At 40.7% G+C, this 21,736-nt stretch overlaps 1 protein-coding gene across 1 annotated transcript in view; it reads right to left on the bottom strand.

Moving 5' to 3' along the window:
* focad (focadhesin) overlaps positions 1-21,736 on the bottom strand; it is a 94,256-nt gene that overhangs the window by 21,744 nt on the left and 50,776 nt on the right. The window contains exons 17-28 of the mRNA XM_038299365.1: positions 20,935-20,985; positions 20,656-20,739; positions 16,821-16,956; positions 12,621-12,809; positions 8,551-8,672; positions 6,588-6,680; positions 6,395-6,483; positions 6,159-6,200; positions 2,568-2,676; positions 2,336-2,452; positions 1,801-2,039; positions 1,634-1,723 (exon numbers count right to left, since the gene is read on the bottom strand). Of these exons, the coding sequence (XP_038155293.1) occupies positions 1,634-1,723; positions 1,801-2,039; positions 2,336-2,452; positions 2,568-2,676; positions 6,159-6,200; positions 6,395-6,483; positions 6,588-6,680; positions 8,551-8,672; positions 12,621-12,809; positions 16,821-16,956; positions 20,656-20,739; positions 20,935-20,985 (1,361 nt within the window). The remainder of the gene's footprint in view (positions 1-1,633; positions 1,724-1,800; positions 2,040-2,335; positions 2,453-2,567; positions 2,677-6,158; positions 6,201-6,394; positions 6,484-6,587; positions 6,681-8,550; positions 8,673-12,620; positions 12,810-16,820; positions 16,957-20,655; positions 20,740-20,934; positions 20,986-21,736) is intronic.

Below are 21,736 nucleotides of genomic sequence, written 5' to 3'. Positions count from 1 at the left end.
GCCTGCAGTGATACATCTATAACAGATGTCACAGATTAACGGGCCGTGGTCCGGATCCGGATCCACCTGATTTAAAACATTTATAAATTCCTGCATGTTGTCTGACTACAGTGTCTAATTTCACTTGCTCTGCTTCTCCTGTTAATACGGTAAAGCCCTGGGGAGCGTCCGGCTCCAGGCTGCAGTCTGCACGTGATCCAAATGAGCCAATGAGCTGTCAGTCTGGGTTGCTGCTGCTGCTACTTTTAGACACAGCAGGCAAACTTGTGGCAAGCCGGGCGATGGGAAAGAAGGAGAAGACCATGAGAAAAAGAGAGCAGAGAAAGAGTGGACTGCTGGAAGAACGAACGAACGAAGTCATTTAGAATGTTTTTAGAGCATAAACAGTAGTGTATAGGATTTCCTGAAAGCGCGTTCACGACGCTACGGAAACCGCGGCAGACCAAACCAGATGAAAGTGCGCATTCAGCTCGTCAAAGAACTCATGCTCTTCCTCAACACTGAAGTCCTCAGACATTTTTCTTTCGTTCTTTCTTTCTTTGCACAGGTAAACAGCACAGTTCTTCTTCTACGCTTGCATTATCGGCAGAGCAGACGCTGAATGCGCACTTTCATCTGGTTTGTTCTGCAGCGGTTTCCGTAGACTCGTGAACGCGCTTTCAGGAAATCCTATACACTACTGTTTATGCTCTAAAAACATTCTAAATGACTTCGTTTCGAGTAAATTCTGGATGCTACCCACTCAGGACACTTGGAATACATTGGACGAGCAGTATGGAGGAATATTGACACGTTTTTGTGGACTTTTATGGACCTTTCTGCCTCGGGCGCCATAGACCTCCATTATTTGAATGTCAGCAGACAGCAAGAAGCCTCCCAGATCTCCAGATGCATTTGAGATATCAAAAAAGTACTCCAGAGTGTTGTTCAGCATGGGGGTGAGTAGAAAATGAAGGCTAATCATGTTTTGGGTGTACTATTCCTTTAATCTCAGAATTCTGACTTTAATCTTAGAATTCTGACTTTAATCTTAGAATTCTGACTTTAATCTTAGAATTCTGACTTTAATCTCAGAATTCTGACTTTTTTCTCAGAATTCTGACTTTAATCTTTTGAATTCTGACCTTTTTCTCAGAATTCTGACTTTAATCTTAGAATTCTGACTTTAATCTTAGAATTCTGACTTTTTTCTCAGAATTCTGACTTTAATCTTAGAATTCTGACTTTAATCTTAGAATTCTGACTTTTTTCTCAGAATTCTGACTTTAATCTCAGAATTCTGACTTTAATCTTTTAGAATTCTGACCTTTTTCTCAGAATTCTGACTTTAATCTCAGAATTCTGACTTTAATCTAATTATAATCTGTTACTGTTTAAAGTAACAGATTATAAATAGACTGGTTGATGCTTTTCTTTATTCGGATCCCGCTGATTTTTTATTAGTTACCCCTGATCTATAAGATTTCATTTAGTGAAAAGTAAAACTGAAATGAAAAATTGCAATCGTAATACCGGTTAAGAAATAATCGCAATTTAGATTTTTTTTGCTAAATTGTTCAGCTGTAGTTCAAATGTTGGCTAACTGGACCTTTGCTGGTTCATAACCGTATCTCTCTGCACACGGAGCACTAACTTGTATTCCAGGTTGGGGTTGAAGCAGCAGCTTTCCAGAGCGTCCAGAGAGCTGGAAAGGAGATCCATGTCCTCCTGGGCAGAGGTATCCCTGAACAACACAAAGAACCACGAGTCTTTGTTAGTTCAATAAGCGAAGGGAACACTTTCCTCTGAGAGACGCCGTACCGGAGACATTGGTGGTGCAGACTGGAGAGAACCATGCCGAGAGCAAGACCCGAGTGGAACTGGACGGCCTGGGAGTCGTCTGCGGAGGGCGAGCCCGGCAGGCCGGCCTGCAGGGCTGACAGAACCTGGACCAGACCGTCCCTCTGCCACACCACCAGAACCGGGACCAGCAGCGACAAGGCCAGGCTAGCGCAGGAGCGGGCGATGGCGCTCGCCGTGTTCTCACCGGAGTACGATCGCTGAGGAGGAAGAAAACGTTCCGTTAGTTAACATCTGCATCAGCGCAGGAAATAACTTCGCTTCCTACTTTAAACTCAGTGTCTAAACTATTCAACCACAGTCCAAGGTCAAAGATCTCTTTAAAGATTCGTTAAAATGTAGTAAAAACGGATAAACGTTCCTGTAAAACGTTTATTTAGGACACCTCCACATATATTTTCAGCCTTTTTCCCTAAAGTCATTTTGTTTTTATCTTCCTTTGCTGATTTATTTGGTATTTACCTGTAGCTGAAGCATATTCTCAGGTGAAACTTACATGAAGGAACCATGGAAACACCTGTCCCCTGGCCTTGTAGCTGCTGCTGCTGATGCTCAGCAGGGTGTCCAGTACCATGGACAACCAGCTGGAAGTAGGCACAAACTCAGGGCCGGCCTACAGGGATCAAACAGGGAGGATATTCAGCAGCAGGAACCAGGTTTCTGCTCTCAGGGGCAACAAAACACAGGATTTCTTTACTGGAGGGTGTTTTAAAAGAAAACAGTGTTACCCCGAGGCTGCCGCTGCTGTCAGTAGGCAGATTGCTCTCATACTTGGCGACCACAGCAGCCAGACCACTTAGAGTCAGGATGGAGTTTCCCTGGACAACAGGACTGTCCCTGACAAAGATACAGAACCATCCAGTTAGGACGCGTCGAAATATCCAAATATTTCTGGGTTAAACTCTAATGTAACATAATACAGCAGGCCGCAGGCGTAACTTTCTGAAGAGGAGGGTGGACTCAGGTTTCAGCTTTCAAAAACCTACAATGCAGCGATTGAATTAATCCTTTCCCGCTATCATCGAAGCACCAGCCCCTGTATAGCCTCGTGAGACCATCCTGATCTCGCGAGCTTTCAAGGTTTCACTCGCTAATCAGTCTGGAGACTCTCCGTTGAAAAAAATTTGGAGCCGTTCACCAAACGAACGTCCAATCAGCGTTGGCTTTGAGGCGGATTGAGGTGTGACGCAACGAGAAGCGCGACAGTTCAGTCTAAAGAACATGGCGGCTTCAGCCGATGAAACTAGCGTTAGCGTGGCTATCGAGCAAGATTTATCGGAATTACAGAGTATTTCTTCACTGAAAGAAGAGCAAAACACTGCTCTGGAGGCTTTTCTCAGAGGAAAAGATGTTTTTGCTCTTCTCCCGACTGGTTTCAGCAAGAGTTTGATCTATCAATTGGCTCCTCTTCGTCGTCGCTCTGTTAGTACGTCATATGCTTCGTTGATCTGATTGGTTTATTTGGCCCGTCTATCACCAACATAGGCCAATCAGCTAACCAGGATTTTCGCCCCTTCCCAAAATTACTTCAACGGAAGGTTTCCAGATGGATATGCGGAGCAAATCCATCTGGCGGAGTCAGGTTAGCCCCTTTACAGTAGAGCGGAGGACCTCGCCTCTTCAGCCAGGCCAACAATTCCCTCTAACGACCCCCCTTTTCAGAGACATAGACAGGTATGGGGCATTGCAGGCTAACAAAACAACCCAAACGACCCCCATGCCAAAGGGGCGGACCTGTTCATCTGTTTCAATTTGCATATTTTCAAAATAAAAACAAGGTTTTTATTTAAGCCTGGAACTCGACGCTATTTCTGACATTTTGAATTGAAAAAGCTTCCTGGATGGGAAGAGAAACATCTTCAAACTTGGAAACAAAGTCCAGTGGAATATTTTTAATTTTCTTTTTTTTTGGAATAACTTTGATCCGGATGACTGAGAATCTTCACCAGAAACTTTCTGAAGGACAGGTGAGGACAGTCCCCAACAATAATTTCTGCTTTTCTCCACTTTCTGCTCAAAGGTAACAGAGCTGGGTGAAGCCATCTGTATTCACAGCGTTTAGAGTCCGTGTGTCGCTTTGAGACATCTGATTTGCGGTCGCATTTCAATGCTTGCAGCGTAGCTACGTGGAGCAGGAGAGAAACACAGCAGCGCTCAGTGAATATTAACCAGCAGCTACTTCAATGTTTAAGCAAAAGAAAGGAGACAGGCTAGTTAATTAAATTAAAATTAGAGATGCCAGAGAAAAATCTGTTAGTAGAAATATGGAGCTTTTTAAGCTAAAAATGGCAACAAATTCTAAGTTTATACAAGTTAGTATTATAAAGCAAGAAGCTCTAGAAAACATAGTTTGTTCTTCTTTACTAGTTAAAAAAAAAGCTGGGTTTCTCAGAGGACCATGACTCCCAGTTAGAGCTTAAAATGAACATGCTTTCTTATTGTGCAGACAGAATCAGACTGCAGAGCTTCTACATATCTTGAAATGTTGCTTCTGGCATTATTATATTAGTAAAGAGGTTCGTAAATCTTTTTAAACAGAGCACAGAGAGAAATAGGGAGAGCTGCAGATTTAAAGGTGAAACAGATTTAGTGGGATATGCAACATGCAATAAAATCTATCTCCAAGTTTACCAGAATGTTTACCAGAACAAAATATGCTATTCTATATTTAAAATGAGCATATCTATATTTTTCTGGATGGATGGAATTGAAATTGTACATTCTACGGATTAGGGCTGCAACGACGAATTGATAAAATCGATAAAAATCGACTTTTAAAAGCGTTGGCAATGAATTTCATCATCGATTAGTTGTGTCGCGCGATTAATGCTTCATCCGCCACCGTCGTCATCACTGCCGATTGAAACGGGGGAAGAAAAAAAAATATGGCAGAGCGAGCCGGCGCCGCAGGTGAGCAAAGGCCGTTTTCAAAAGGCAGTAACGTCAACTGTTCTAATGACCGATAACGCAAACGTAAACTGCGTCTAAATTTCGCAGACAGCCTGCGCTTTGTAAAGCGAAAAAACTCGTAACATGCGACTTTTGTAAAAACAAATGAACATGGCGCGGAAGCACCGCTGTTATGACGCAGCACCTGAGAAGAAAACACGTTGGAGCATCGATGGCAGTGAAGAGAGCTGATCAGCAGGATGAGCGGCCATGTTTGTTTGGTTTTAAAGTGGGGAAACGTAACGTTAGTTTCTCAGGTAGCTCATTTGATGCTTTCCTTACCTTGTTAGTAGGTTACAGACAGTGATAAGGTTGGCTACTTATTTTACTTTTAATTTCATTTGAATTAGCTTAAGCAGCGTTTATATTTTCTTTATAAATAAATTAACTTGCAAATTATGAGGGCAAGGCTTTTAAAGTTTAAATCTTCTGGCAAAGATAAAGTAAAGAAGATCCTGCAATTTATGGAAGTAAAGCAGAATAAAATCCAGCAAGATCAGTAATATGTCAATTAATTATCTGCCACATTCCCATGTAAATATCTGTCTTTGGAGGATGTGTTTTTTAGCACCCCTAGTTCTCTCATTTTTATTCCAAATACAATTTATAATTTGAATCACAGGGCTATTTTTATCTCTATGGTTCAGTATTTTCTCAAGTAGCAACTTTAACTGCTATACTTTCCTGTCTTAAAAGGCAGAACTCTTCTAGTCTAAAAAAAAACTCATTTGTTGAAATGGGGGGGCCTATTGTTTGAACCCCTTAGGGGCTTTAAAAACAAAAATGTCTTTTTTTGCGCTTTATGAAACAAAGTAGCCTATATTTTGTGGATGTACAGCTACATTTCTCATGTAAGTTTGCGTAGTTTTAACACAAACATTTATTTGTCATATTGCACCAGTACAGTTAATGAGCAACCTGTACTTGTGTGCTTGTTTGTTCTGTCTAAAATGTTTATTTTGGAATAAAGAGGTTAATATAAAAAATACTTTTTGTCCGATTCATCGATTAATCGAAAAAATAATCGGCCGATTCATCGATTTTTAAAATAATCGTTAGTTGCAGCCCTATTACGGACGCATGACATATCGATTTTGCCATCAGAGTCGGGTGTTATACATTATTTTTCTATACATAAATATTTCTGGGTCCTATATTTATGTAATGCACTAAAAGGCATCTCTCTAACTACCTATAAACATAAAAATTAGTGTATTATGGTTCTCAACAATAGGAAAGCATTCAATAAATAGCTGTTTGAGCTCATTTTTGCTCAGGTCGGAGTAACTGTAGGTCCACCAACCAACCAACTTTCTGTACAAAGTTAAGCCCTTGCAGCCGGCTGTCCAGGAAACGCCAGATTTACTCACTTTATAGCAGTTTTTATAACATCCGTCAGCTGATCTCTAGCCCTAAAGAGAGGAAGAAACGGGGTCAAATATCTGCAGTAACATCCTCTCCTGAGAACAATCCTTTTCACATGAAGCTTTCAGCGGGTTTTCTCTCAGGGTTTAGCTTCCTCGTGTTAAAAGATGAAAAACAAACAGAGAATATTTTCTTTTTAATGCAACGAAGCGAAGTCTTTATGGTTGTGAGTGATTCCTACCACAGCCAGGCACAGTGCTGTTTGTACTGCAGCTCCTGGGGCTCCTCTTTGCCTTGTTTCTGCTGCATTTCCAGATCAGCCCGTCGGCCCTGAAAGTTCCAGACTGCAGCTTTAGGATCATTAGAGGATCCGTTTCACTCTTTATCTGCAAACTGTGTTATTTCAGAACAAGAGGAGCTGAAGGAGGTCAGACCTGAAGGACAGCGTGGAAGGATCGGCTCATGAAGCCCCTCCACGCCTGGGGGAGCAGCAGGGCACGGTGCCACTCGGAGGGCTGGATGTTCACCTGTAAGGAACCGGTGAAAAACATGAGCAGGTGTCAATCTTTGCTCTAATGCTACATTCATACCCAGGCTTTTAGCCAGCAATGCATAGAGGCGTACATTGTACGCCCTTTACAAAAAAATTACAAATTGTGCGCCCTGTTTCTGAGGTGTACAGCTCTGGTACGCCCTAATTTTTCCATGTAAAATTCAAAAATTTCACAATTTTACCCTAAAATGTCAAAACCTGCCGGCAGAATATGTTGGCTTTTATTATCCTGCTGCCTGCAGTTTGTAGCACAGACCTGAAAAACGCTAACATCTACTTCCAGCCGCCACCAACAGTAGGGGAAAACCCCCAAGAGACGAGCGGGCCTGAGGCAGCTGCTGCTGGGGATTCCCAGTGACATTACCAGTTTTAGTCCGTGAGGCAGACACCCTGTCTACTTTTAAGGCTAGGCTTAAAACTTTCCTTTTTGATAAAGCTTCTAGTTAGAGTGGCTCAGGTTATCCTGAGCTATCTCTATAGTTATGCTGCTATAGGCTTAGACTGCTGGAGGACATAGGGACCCCTTTTTCATCATTCTGCTTCATTCTATCTCTATTCTCCCACTCTGCAGAATCTGTTAGTTCAATCTCTAACGTTCTGCTCTCTCTGCTTTTTCTCATAGTAGCTTCATCTGGTCTGTTCCTGTTTGGCTGTGACTCCATCCTGGAGAGAAATATCAGCTGTGCTGCTGCCATCAACACCTTTGTTTCTAGATGTTGGAGCTTGGCCTGTTTTCCAGTGTAGTCCTGTTTCTCTGACTGTGACTAACTGGATGTGCTCTCTTCATCCTCTGACATGGGAGCTGGCTCGGAGCTCGTCTGCCTGGCTGTGTGTTTCCTGGACGGGGCCGCCTGTGGAGCTGGTTGACAGTTGCCTTTTGTATCTATGCTTCTTTTTCTATGTCTGCTTCTGTCTCCTTGAACCCCAGTCGGCCTCAGCAGATGGCCGCTCACACTGAGCCTGGTTCTGCTGGAGGTTTCTTCCTGTTCAAAGGGAGTTTTTCCTCTCCACTGTCGCTACAAGCATGCTTAGTGTGAGGGATTGCTGAAGAGTCAATGAGTCGATGCAATCAGCTGGTTTTCCTTAGATAGAAAACTTTGAATCAATCTGACTGGATGATCTGGTTGAACTGGAAAGTGACCTGAGATGACATGATGTGAATTGGAGCTATAGAAATAAACTGAATTGAATTGAAGGCGCAGCGCCGGTATGTGGGGGTCTGAGCGGCTCTCAGGTGTTTAGGCGTTAAACTGTTTCAGAGGAGTGATCATAGCGCTCTGCATCAGCAGCGCTGTGTCTGACTCCCTGCCAGCTCCCAGATCAGCGTCTCTGATTGGTTGATGAGGCGCGTCCAGCAGCTGAAGTTAAACTTTTCCAACTGCAGCATCTGCTGGTTGTGAAGCACGTCACGCGCCTCAGAAGCTCATGAGGCGCTGCTCTAGATGCTGCACACTGCAAAAAATTGATATCTAAATAAGTGCATTCTTTTTTAATTGAGAAGGTAAGTGCCAATGGAAAAGGATCATTTACATTTAAAAAAAGAAGAATCTAATTTATTGTCTTATTCCGAGGGCATAATATCTAGTTGTTAAGATAAAAAAAAATCACTCATTCCATTGGCAAATTATCTTATTTACCTACTCAGATTAAGGGTAAATACACTTAATTTAGGTATTTTATTTGATTTTTTGCAGTGCAGGACATTTTAATGCGCCTTGATGCGCGTCATCCATAAACCTTGCATGTAAACCTCCTGATTCTGCTGCTCAAAGCGCGTGCGGTGTGAACGTAGCATTAGTCAAACCAAAGAGCACTGGTCTCTGAAGTTAGGGAGGGATTTATACTTCGTGAATGAGAGCCATCAGGGTCTGCTGGTAGCTGCGGCTCCGGCTCACGAGGAAGCGGTCGAACGGCTTCCCGCTGCGGTCTGTCTGCACGGGGAGCTCGTAGCAGAGCAGCAGTCCAGCTGAAACACAGAGAGAACGGCAAATGTTATCTTTTGGATGAGTGCGAAACTTTAATGCCAGAACCTTCTTGTTTTGGCTGCCTGACATCTTGACAGGGGTTGACCTTAAGGATTTTTACAACTTGCCCAAAGGGCAAGTGACTTTTACACTTCATTTGCCCAGAAACAATCTTTACTTGCCCAGTATAATGTTTGATAAGTATAGTTCCTATGACCTGCATCACTGTACAGAAGACTTTCATATGATAGCGCTTTCTAGCTTGTTTCTTGTTTTGGTAACTACATTAAAATTACCGCTAGTTGGACAAAAATCACGCGGCTTTTTCAAATCACGCGTCTTTTTCAAACCACGCCAGTACAAAACAACAAAAATGGCGCCGGCAACGCTTCTGGGTCGTTTTCATCGAATGTCGGTGATTTAAAAGTAATTCTGAGTGATACATTTTTTTTTTTTTTGCGATCATTGCCCGGCGGGCAAATGCAATGAAATTTGTTCTCTCCCAACAATAAAAACTACTTGCCCTGGAATATCGGGCGATTGTTGACATCGAGCCCTGCTTGATGGAATTGTAACTTCAACTGCAAAGAATTGAAATCTAAATAAGTCATTAAGTCATTTTTTCCTTAAAATGAGGAGGTAAGTGAGACACTTTGCCAATGGAACAAGAAAATCTACATTTAAAATAAGAAAAAAACAGTTTTATTGTCTTGTTTCAAGAGCAAGTTATCTAATTATCTTATTTAGAATGAGTAAAAATACTCACTCTATTGGCAAATTATCTTATTTACCTGCTTAAATACACTTAATTTAAGATATTTTGACTAATTTCTAGATTTTTACAGTTTAAAACACAACTTAAAGGGAACATTGTGTCCTAAAAACAGCTCCTCCAGAGAAAAAGTTAAGCAATGCATCTTTTAGAATGAAACATCCGGCTAATCACTATGACTAATCCTGGATCTGTGTGTGAATCAGCAGGATCCTGCCGGTGCCAACTTGCACCGTGACTTATGGCAGCCAGACATGCAACTATTGAACCATACGATGCAGATACCTGCCAGCATCTTATAGCAGCCGTCTTTAGATCCTTCTGCACAGCTGCTTCGTCTTTTCACATAAATTACTCAATCATCTGCAAACATTTCTGCCTGAACTCTTCTAGTCAACACCAATGTAGAAACAAGATTCCTGAGCTGGCGACCATCATGCATCACTTCTCTCCTCGCGCACATCTCTAATCCAATTACTGAATCAAAAGGCCTTTGAGAAGAGATTTGAAGATTGTAAAGAACTAACTGATGGCAGCTAAAGTTGTAATTAAGTCATTTAATTTGGTTCTTTTAGCAGGGGTGTATCGTCTATCTTGTCTGCTGTCATGATTCATGCAGCTATTATTTCATCCAAATGAAAAATGGAGAACAGATAAGCAGATCATGGCTTGTCTACAGTGAAAAGAAGGACTGGGTTATTTACTTTGGCCTTTTTGGAAACACAGGAAGGAGCAATCAGCTAAGTGAGCTTAGTGCTTGGAAAAAATCTTTCATTCCTTTAGAGACAGCATGAAAAGTCAGCTGAGTACAAAACATAGAGAGGAAAACAAGAAGAAAAGGGACAAGAAGAGAGGGACACAACCTAGAACAGATAATGGATGTCTATTCTATTCAGAGGGCCCCCCTGCCTGTCTTTGCCTAGGGCCCCACATTTCCTAAATCCGTTCCTGCTGTCAAGTTTAATCCTGACGTTTTATTTGAAGCCTTCAGGAATAGCGTGTAGCATGTAAGAGCTGCCGGATTTTATTAGAAGAAGAAGACAAATTTTTTTTGCGAGGTATGTGCTCACTTAAATTAGCCTCGCAATGCTGCCAGTTCTGTTAGCTCTACGCCTGCCGAAGACACAGACGTCCATCCCCGTGAACACTGGGACGCAACTCAATGGGAAAGGAAAGGATTCTGGTTTCAATCGTTGTGTAAATTAGCTGCAACATATGAATCTAGATGCTATGACCGAAAAAATGTAATTGACAGATGAGCGTTGATATATGATTGGCTGAATTTAGGTGTTCAGGCTGACGTAGAACTAACTGGCCTGCAGAAGATAAACAGTCTCATTGGAATCTGCCTTTTTTTTTCAACACATTTTAAACACTGAATTTTTTTAGACATTGAATTCCTTACACTCCATTTTTATCACCCCTGTCTGCCAATGCTATTGGTTTGATCCGGAAGAAGCGGTCGGCGGCAACCTTTTTTTCTCCTTAATTTCAGCCAGAGGCAACATGGCGGCGGCAAACGGACAGGGGTGCTGTACTAGTTGTGATCGGCTCAGTTGTTTCACCCAGTCTGATAAGAGGAAAAACTCTAATAGCCGTTTGTTAGTAGCTAACTGTTGTTTTATAATTTTATCTGTTTAACAAAAAAAAATTTCCTCATCCAGTCGGGAACAGCGCTGAGCGCAGCCGTTGTGTCACGTGACCAGATGAGCTAATTTCATTGGCTAGAAGCTACTAGACTCTATTGAGTGTAGATTGCTTTGGCTTGAGTTCACCAAAAGGTCAACACTTTTGCAGCTGAATTTTTTCCTGGTGAATTTTTACCAGATAAAAACTGAGTGTAAGGAATTCAATATCTAAAAAAATTCAGTGTTTAAAATTTGGTATAAAAATAATTCAGAGTTTAAAATTCAGTGTTATAAAAATTCAGTGTTTAAAATTCGGTGTTAAAAAAATTCAGTGTTTAAAATTCGGTGTTAAAAAAATTCAGTGTTTAAAATTCAGTGTTAAAAAAATTCAGTGCTTAAATTTCGGTGTTAAAATGATTCAGTGTTTAAAATTCGGTGTTAAAAAAATTCAGTGTTTAAAATTTGGTGTTAAAAAAATTCAGTGCTTAAATTTCGGTGTTAAAATAATTCAGTGTTTAAAATTTGGTCTTAAAAAAATTCAGTGTTTAAAATTTGGTGTTAAAAAAATTCAGTGCTTAAAATTCGGTGTTAAAAAAATTCAGTGTTTAAAATTCGTTGTTAAAATAATTCAGTGTTTAAAATTCAGTGTTAAAAATAATTCAGTGTTTAAAATTTGGTGTTAAAATAAATCAGTGTTTAAAATTTGGTCTTAAAAAAATTCAGTGTTTAAAATAATTCAGTGTTTAAAATTCGGTGTTAAAAAAATTCAGTGTTTAAAATTCGGTGTTAAAAAATTCAGTGTTTAAAATTCGGTGTTAAAATAATGCAGTGTTTAAAATTCAGTGTTAAAAATAATTCAGTGTTTAAAATTCGGTGTTAAAAAAATTCAGTGTTTAAATTTCGGTGTTAAAAAATTCAGTGTTTAGAATTCAGTGTTAAAAAAATTCAGTGTTTAAAATTCGGTGTTAAAAAAATTCAGTGTTAAAAATAATTCAGTGTTTAAAATTCGGTGTTAAAAAAATTCAGTGTTAAAAATAATTCAGTGTTTAAAATTCGGTGTTAAAAAAATTCAGTGTTTAAAATTAGGTGTTAAAAAAATTCAGTGTTTAAAATTTGTGTTAAAAAAAAGGCAGATTCCAATGTTTTTCTTCCATAACTGACATGCATAAGACAAACTTTTGGGATAATATTTTCTGATAAAGAGTAAATTTATATACATGTTTAAGCCAGAATGATTTGACATTTAAATATGACTTCTCTACGACTTTAAAATAAGATAATTAGATAGTCAAGTTAGTTGCTTAAGAATAAGAAACTGCAGTTGCTTTTTCTTGTTTTAAATGTAAATTGTCTTGTTCCATTAGCAAAGTGTCTCACCTTCTCAATTCAAGAAAAAAAGCTCTTACTTTAAGAAAAATTGACTTACTTAGAATGTTTGCAGTATTCCAATAGAACCCCTGCTATTGAACAGAAATATCTTTGTTGTCCCTCAGTGGGGAAATGTGGGTTTGTTTTCATTGCAAAGACTGAAGATAAAAAAGTTTAATCACCTGCTAGCCCTGGCTTTAGGCCAGGCTGTTTGTTTTTCTCGTAAGTCTTCAGAACAAACGATGGAATCCCAGAAACCGTTTTTCCTTGGTCTGATCGCAGGCTGCCGCTCCTCAGAGCAGAGAAATAAACTCCTCGTGGCATCACACTCATCTCCTGCTTCACCAGCGACGTCAGGAAGAGCTCAAAGGCTAAGAAAAGCAAACAAAAAAGAAAAAAAAAACAAATTTTAAAAAAATCGCTTTAATTCATCATAATCAACAATGGGAAATTGTAAACAAACTGAATGAACTCCAAGAACTCAACCCAACCAAAATATCAGAAATGTAGAGTCACATATATGTAAGATCATATCCCAGACTCCAGCATCTCTCTGCTGGGCAAAGCAAACATTTAAAGACGAGTAACATCAAGGGAGGTGGATTAGCAGAGGATGTAATGGTTGGATGGTGTAATCCAAGACATTCTACTCTAAAACGTCTTTTCTACAGTATGGGAACAAAAATGTTTGGCAGCAAACACTTCTCTGTACATCCAACACAGAAATGACCACAGGTTATATATATCAATATGAACCTACTTTGATGCTGAATGGAATCTAGATTAAATAAAGTAAATCATAATATCACAATATATCCTTTTTAGAGGAGATGTGTTTGAAATGTGTGGGTAACCATCTACTATCATCCATATCCTTATTGTTTTACTGCAGCTAGCCACACACAGCAGGACAATACCTCTGCTCTTGAAGCCTGAACATAAAAAACACAGCCGCATTCTATCACCCAAAGCCCCACAGAACCTAGAACCAGAGCAGATAGTAAACCCCAGTTGGCCTCAGCAGATGGCCGCTCACACTGAGCCTGGTTCTGCTGGAGGTTTCTTCCTGTTAAAAGGGAGTTTTTCCTCTCCACTGTCGCTACAAGCATGCTTAGTGTGAGGGATTGCTGAAGAGTCAACAGTATACATGCAACATTTCCCCCTCATTCATAAAACTGTAAAATTAGGGACATTTCCGGGGACAGGTGGTCCAAAACGGGGACTGTCCCCAGAAATCAGGGACCTCTGGTCACCAAACTATGAATGGAATTATGTTTTTTTTATATATATATATATATATATATATATATACACTATATTGCCAAAAGTATTTGCTCACCCATCCAAATTATTGGAATCAGGTGTTCCAATCACTTCCATGGCCACAGGTGTATAAATTCAAGCACCTAGGCATGCAGACTGTTTTTACAAACATTTGTGAAAGAATGGGTCGCTCTCAGGAGCTCAGTGAATTCCAGCGTGGAACTGTGATAGGATGCCACCTGTGCAACAAATCCAGTCGTGAAATTTCCTCGCTCCTAAATATTCCACAGTCAACTGTCAGCTGTATTATAAGAAAATGGAAGTGTTTGGGAACGACAGCAACTCAGCCACGAAGTGGTAGGCCACGTAAACTGACGGAGCGGGGTCAGCGGATGCTGACGCGCATAGTGCGAAGAGGTCGCCAACTTTCTGCAGAGTCAATCACTACAGACCTCCAAACTTCATGTGGCCTTCAGATTAGCTCAAGAACAGTGCGCAGAGAGCTTCATGGAATGGGTTTCCATGGTCGAGCAGCTGCATCCAAGCCATACATCACCAAGTGCAATGCAAAGCGTCGGATGCGGTGGTGTAAAGCACGCCGCCACTGGACTCTAGAGCAGTGGAGACGCGTTCTCTGGAGTGACGAATCGCGCTTCTCCATCTGGCAATCTGATGGACGGGTCTGGGTTTGGCGGTTGCCAGGAGAACGGTACTTGTCTGACTGCATTGTGCCAAGTGTAAAGTTTGGTGGAGGGGGGATTATGGTGTGAGGTTGTTTTTCAGGAGCTGGGCTTGGCCCCTTAGTTCCAGTGAAAGGAACTCTGAATGCTTCAGCATACCAAGACATTTTGGACAATTCCATGCTCCCAACTTTGTGGGAACAGTTTGGAGCTGGCCCCTTCCTCTTCCAACATGACTGTGCACCAGTGCACAAAGCAAGGTCCATAAAGACATGGATGACAGAGTCTGGTGTGGATGAACTTGACTGGCCTGCACAGAGTCCTGACCTCAACCCGATAGAACACCTTTGGGATGAATTAGAGCGGAGACTGAGAGCCAGGCCTTCTCGTCCAACATCAGTGTGCGACCTCACAAATGCGCTTCTGGAAGAATGGTCAAAAATTCCCATAAACACACTCCTAAACCTTGTGGACAGCCTTCCCAGAAGAGTTGAAGCTGTTCTAGCTGCAAAGGGTGGACCGACGTCATATTGAACCCTATGGATTAGGAACGGGATGTCACTTAAGCTCATATGTGAGTCAAGGCAGGTGAGCAAATACTTTTGGCAATATAGTGTATATATATATATATATATATATATATATATATATATATATATATATATATATATATATATGTAAAGTGTTTTCATAATGTTTTTTGTTGTTGGCATTCATATAAATGTACCGGTGTGTGATAACTTAGTATACGTTTGATCGGTTTTTGGTATACATCTATTTTGAATTTATGGGCCCCCCCCTCGAGAAAACTCCACCAGCCGCCACTGGGTTACAGACTTAAGGACAATTTATGCTTCTGACGCATAGACTCTGCAACCGTCAAATCTGTCTCTGTGTACGAACACGCCCCCCGCGCAGAGGTTCTGCAACCGTCGTCACACAAATCAAAAAAATCTTGACTACGCGTGTCGTCTTTAAGCGGAAGTGCGCAGACAAAAAGCAGCTGTGATTGGTCCTTGGTTGCCTTCCCGGCTGTCTGTGTGGTCGTCCTTCTCGATTCGGTGCCCGGGCGCCATTTTTGGAAAGAACAACTACAATGGAGAACTACGACGAAAGGTTAATCCAGGAGGTTCGGAAGTACAACCACTTCTACGATGCCTCGGACAAATTACATTAAGACGCCAATGTCTCGGCAAAAATTAAGTTCATGACCATCCACCGAAGTTCTTGCGAGTTCTAGAATAGGCTCCCCCTAGTGCTTTGTAGGGGTGTAAATAATAATCGTTTTGTATCGATGCGTCGATCCAACAGCCGACGATCCGATGCATCGATACGTCCGCAAGAGAATCGATTCATGTTTTTTTTCCCCTCCGGTCTATTTTTATCCATTTGCTCCTGGGTGTAATTCTCCTCCCGTGCTGCGGTGGCGCTAAACCTATTTTGCCCTCCTACCTCGCTTCCTGGTTATACTCTTACAGCAGTGTGTTGCAGTGAGCTTGACACAGACATTTTTGATTGAAGCGTGGTCTGTGCTACACGCTGTGGGTCTAGATACGGCCGAGGCGGCGAGGAAGTGGGGGCGAGTTTAGTCCGACGACGGAGGGACATGAGGGCCAAAAAGAGCGGAGATCCAGGTGGAAAAAGGGTCACAGCGTTCTCGCGCACCTCGCTCTTCTAGCGGGTCAAACTTCACGAGTTGTTTTCCGCAATTTCGGTCATAAAAACAAAACAAGCCGGCCTCCTGTCTGCGGTCAGCTACAATTTGGGAGAGGAGCAGCGGAGCGTCTGTGGAGGGGGCGGGACGTCTGGAGGTATTTTATTGCACTCATTGCACTGATTATGTGCAGGATTTTTTGATGCAACTTTTCTACTCCTGTTATTTGCTGTTGTTTCTAAAAAAAAAAAAATGCATAACGATATTACAGCTTTCATTGATTTATTTCAAACTTAAAACTTTGTTTAGCTTGTAAGGTTAAACAAAATTAAAAAAAATTAAAACAATTATCGATTAATCGAATCGTATTGTGGTGTATTCTTGAGTATCGAAAATAATCGAATCGTTGGGTCAGGAAATCGATACTGAATCGAATCGCCATGATGGGTGTGATTTACACCCCTTGTGCTTTGGCGGGAAACTGCTGTGCGTCCCTAGAAACTCCAGACTGACGGTGCAGAAGCATACCATCAAAACTGGTTGGCGACCAGACGCAAGCGACATTTGATGTGTGCGGCTGCAGAAGTCTAATCTGCCCTTAACAGATACACTGGCTCTGAACTACTGAGGCAATATGAACATCAAACCATGTTTTACTGTTAGTGCATAACGTGTCTAACAGTTAGAACTGAAATCAAAACCGACCGAAATAAAAAATAAATCAGTAAAATAATTCAGATCAATCTGTCTTTAGTGTAAGAGCATCACAAGATTGATAAATGTACCTGGAAGAGCAGAGGTGGAGGTCAGAGCCATTAGCTTCATGTAGGACGATCCAGGGATGGAGAGATCTTCTTCTTCTCCTTTATCCTTTTCATCACCATCATCTTCGCCCTCGCTGATCTTCACAACAGGTCTGGCCTAAAGGTTAACCAGAAGAAAACATCAGAAACTGCTTGGACAGGAAGTGGGGGTGGAGCCTGCGAAAGAGGTTTCAGGTTGGCGCAGTGCCAGGCAGGTGGCTGTTATAAACAAAAAGGCGGGTGTGTCTCGGTCCATGGATCCAAAACGGGAAAAAAGGAAGATAGCTGATGAGAACAGAGGATTCAAAGAAGAACGGACCGAATAATTAGCTTTCATTGCCAATGAGGAAGGATTGACTGCCTTTTTGCTTTGTTATGAGAAGTTGGCAAATAATAAAAAGAGTCATTTGGAAAAGCCAAGCTGGGAGTGAAAGAAAACGTGTGATTGCAGAATAAATTAGAGGAGAGCAAAGATCTATTAGTAAACTAGTTGACGATTATTGCAATAATCAATTCATCTGATTATATGTTTAACCCCAGTTTTTACTATATTAACAATACATGTCAAATCATTCTGGCTTAAACATGTATATAAATGTATTCTTTATCAGACTATATTGTCCCAAAGTTCTACTTAAAAAAAATCCTTTCTTAAAATCTGTGTTTTTTTCGTTATCCTTTGCAGGCTAGTTAGTTATGCGTCAGCCTGAACACCTAAATTCAACGGTCATCTGTCAATCAAATTTTTTCGGTCATAGCATCTTGATTCATATGTCGCAGCTAATATACGCAACGGTTGAAATAAGAAAAAAGAATAATTTACTTTACCATTGAGTTACGTCCCAGAGTGCTGTTCCAAACGTTGCATTTCCGAATTCTCTCGAGTGGTGCCCGACTTTTCATGGGTGGATAAAGTGAATGTGATTGGTCGATAATCAAGGGGGCGGGATTGTTGTGGTGGAAGGTTCGCAAGCATTTTGGTTGTGGCCGGTTTGTCGGAAGCATCTTGCTAACCAGTTAGCAACTTAGTGCTAGCAGGTTCCTAATGGGAAATTCCATTGGGACCAAGTAGCACTAAATTGGTGACTTAGGCTACGTTCACACTGCAGGCCTTAATGCTCAATTCCGATTTTTTTGTGAAATCAGATTTTTTTGCATGTCCGTTCACACTTCCAAGTATATGCGACTTGTATGTGATCTACTGTGTGAACTGAAAGCGTTCAACCGAAGTGTCCCGCATGCGCACTCGAGGACGCGATGACGTCACATGTAGCAAGCGTCCTCAGTGTTTGCGGAAGTAAACATGACTCGTAATACCGCAGCGTATATTGCATTCTTTAAGTTCTTCTCCAACAGGAGCAGGCACATTACGAACGAAATCTTTTTAAGAAGATCAAAAAGAAAGAGAGCCAGATTTCTTGCAATGGCGTTTTGTGGGGCAGTAATAGCAACGTCCGTACAGAGCTCTCACTGAGCTCTCTATTGACTGCTCTCTGTGTTATCTTCCGCCATGGTTGTTAGTTTTTCCCACCTGCGCTTAGTAGGACGCAGATTAGTAACGTTTAGTAACATTTGTCAAGTATCAATGACGTGTAGGTCGGATGAATGCGACCTGGCTGTACAGACACAGGTCGCATTTGAAAAGATCAGATACGTATCGGATTCAGGACCACATATCCAAGTGGCCTGGGTCGCATTTGAAAAAATCCGATCTGTGTCGTTCAGACTGTCATAAAAAGATCAGATACAGGTCACATATGGGCAAAAAAATCGGAATTGGGTCACTTCAGGCTGCAGTGTGAACGTAGCCTAAGAAACGACGCTGTCAAGGAACGCTATGGACAGCGGAAACATGCAAGAGGAGGAGAGTTTAGTGTCGGAGGTCGTGGATGAGTCTCCTCCGTCATCCATTTTTTTATTTAGAGGAGGAAAGCGGGGAGGAAGATGTTGTGGAAGAGGACGCCAGGGCGGCAGAAGCTTGGTTTGTTGTAGAAGGCTTCCAGCCGTACATGTTTGAGCCCTTGCCTCGCAACGCTGCCAGTTCTGTTAGCTCTCCTGAATTCATGTAAAGGAAAAGCTCCAAAGAAACAGATATCCAGACTATACTCATGTTTACAAATGGGAAGAAATCATCATACAACATACATAAAGGCTAGATGGGAAAAAGGAAAAATATCAATATCTGATGATGACTGATTTAATATATGTAACGCGGTCATAGTTACTTCCAGCTCAGGTTTATGGCGTGAATTCTCATGGAAGAACATGGTACGATTTTTTATCACACCTAGTATTAAGAGCAAACAATGTAAAGACCCTGACAGGGCTCAGTGCTGGAGGAACTGAGGGAGTATGTCAGCAGGACATTTCCATATCTTCTGGGACTGTACCAAGATCGCACCCTACTGGACAGAATTCATAAGAGAAATTAACACTGTCATGGGCCTGAACTTAGCGTTTGATTTCACTGTATCCTACCTATGTAATCTACCCCAAGGACTGAGGAAACCGGACAGATACCTCCTACTAGAATTATTGGCTGGTGCGAAAAAAGCCATAACCCGCAAATGGTTTCTCAGGATATCATCAAGGAAATCTGCATTATGGAAAGACTGACTTTCTCATTAAGACTGGCTGTCGATAAGTGCGAGAAATATTGGGCTAAATGGGTTCTTTATCTAAACCAGAAGATATTGTAACTTAACACCTACCATGTGTTTGCCGTTCTCACAGTTTTGTATTGGTCTGTATTTTTTGTTGCTTTCTAATTGATACAGTGTCCTTTCGTTTATACTATATGCTCTGACTGTTTTGTTTGTTATGGGCTGTAATGTTCTTTTTTTTTTTTTCATTGCAAAAGAAAAACAATTGATAATAAAGTAAAAAAAAAAAATAATAATTCTGTTAGCTCTACACCTGCCGAAGACACAGACGTCCATCCCCGTGAACACTGGGACGCAACTCAATGGGAAAGGAAAGGATTCTGATTTCAACCGTTGCGTATATTAGCTGCGACACATGAATCAAGATGCTATGAGCGAAAACATTTGATTGACAGATGACCGTTGATATATGATTGGCCGAATTTAGGCGTTCAGGCTGACGTAGAACTAACTGGCCTGCAGAAGATAACGAAGAAAACACAGATTTTAAGACAGGATTTTTCCTAAATTTTGGGACAATATGGTCTGATAAAGAGTACATTTATATACATGTTTAAACCAGAATAATTTGACATTTAAATATGACTTCCCTACGACTATAAATTCAGTATTTTTATTTAAGTATTTAAATTATTACTGTAATTTTGTTCTCCGTTTATTATTTATATACTAAAAACTAGGGTAAACCAATCAATCAGATGAATTGATTATTAAAATAATCGTCAACTAGTTAGATTACTCCTTAACTGGAGTATAGAGATTAAAACATATTTCTCATTAAAAAATAAAAAATTATGGTCTGTCAATATGCTCTATCCAGAACTCCTCAAAATGAAAAATTGATTTTCACCGGTTTAATTTCTCTAAAAAATTTACTTTAATGAACCTTTGTTTATCTTATTATTAATTGGAAAAACAATCGATAAATTAATAGATTTGCAAAATAATGGTTAGTTACAGGCCTACTGAAAAATCAGTTAGCTAGAACGTTCCACCAGAGAGTATCACTGCTGCCCCCTTCTGTTTCAGAGGGGAACTGCTGGTTCTGGAGGTTGGAAAGTATCAATAGGAACAATAAATCAGCAGGTTGGGGAGGGGTCACTTAAGCTCCGCCCCTCCTGTCCAACTATCATGGAGGGGAGAAAGATTCTTACTGCCTCTGGGAGGTGAAGGATGGTGTGAGTGGTTTCAGGAAAAGCTGCCAGAGCTTTGTAGCCACAGCTGGACACCTCTGGATCCTGGAAGAGCAGAAGGACAATAACTAAAGGGGGGAAATACAGCAGGCGCGTTTACAGGGTGTAATACGGCTGTTGAATATTTCACATCTAGGCTAAATTATTTCACTGTTGAAAAATAAAAGCTGTGAAACCTGTAACGTATGAGATGAACTAAAGGGTATAAACCATTAAACAAGAGGCACTGAGGACACAGACCTGGCTTCCAGCGTAGCTCCACAGAAAGCTGACCGCCTCATCTTTCAGTTTCTAGGAGGGAAACAGACCAATCAATCTTTAAAGTAGAGCTAGAAGAAAAAACTCAAAAACGGATCACAGTTTGCTGATGATTGATTGAAGTGATAGAATAATGGGGAACATCTCTAGTTAACAACAACATTGAATCTAGGGCTGCAACTAACGATTATTTTAAAAATCGATGAATCGGCCGATTATTTTTTCTTATTTTTTCTATTTTATTAATCGATGAATCGGACAAAAAAAAAAAATTTATATTAACCTCTTTATTCCAAAATAAACATTTTAGACAGAACAAACAAGCACACAAGTACAGGTTGCTCATTAACTGTACTGGTGCAATATGAAAAATAAATGTTTGTGTAAAAACTACGCAAACTTACATGAGAAATGTAGCTGTACATCCACAAAATATAGGGTACTTTGGTTCATAAAGCGCAAAAAGAGACAGGCATTTTTGTTTTTTAAAGCCCCTAAGGGGTTCAACAATAGGTCCCCCCATTTCAAGAAATTAGTTTTTTTTAGACTAGAAGAGTTCTGCCTTTTAAGACAGGAAAGTATAGCAGTTAAAGTTGCTACTTGAGAAAATACTGAACCATAGAGATAAAAATAGCCCTGTGATTCAAATTATAAATTGTATTTGGAATAAAAATGAGAGAACTAGGGGTGGTAAAAAAACACATCCTCCAAAGACAGATATTTACATGGGAATGTGGCAGATAATTCAATTCAATTCAGTTTATTTGTATGTTATGTTATGTAT

The sequence above is a fragment of the Cyprinodon tularosa genome, unplaced genomic scaffold (genome assembly GCF_016077235.1).
Source record: "Cyprinodon tularosa strain WSP-4 unplaced genomic scaffold, ASM1607723v1 ctg427, whole genome shotgun sequence".
NCBI lineage: Eukaryota > Metazoa > Chordata > Actinopteri > Cyprinodontiformes > Cyprinodontidae > Cyprinodon > Cyprinodon tularosa.
The sequence above is the reverse complement of the archived record's forward strand: the minus strand, read 5'-3'. Positions and strand labels throughout refer to the sequence as shown.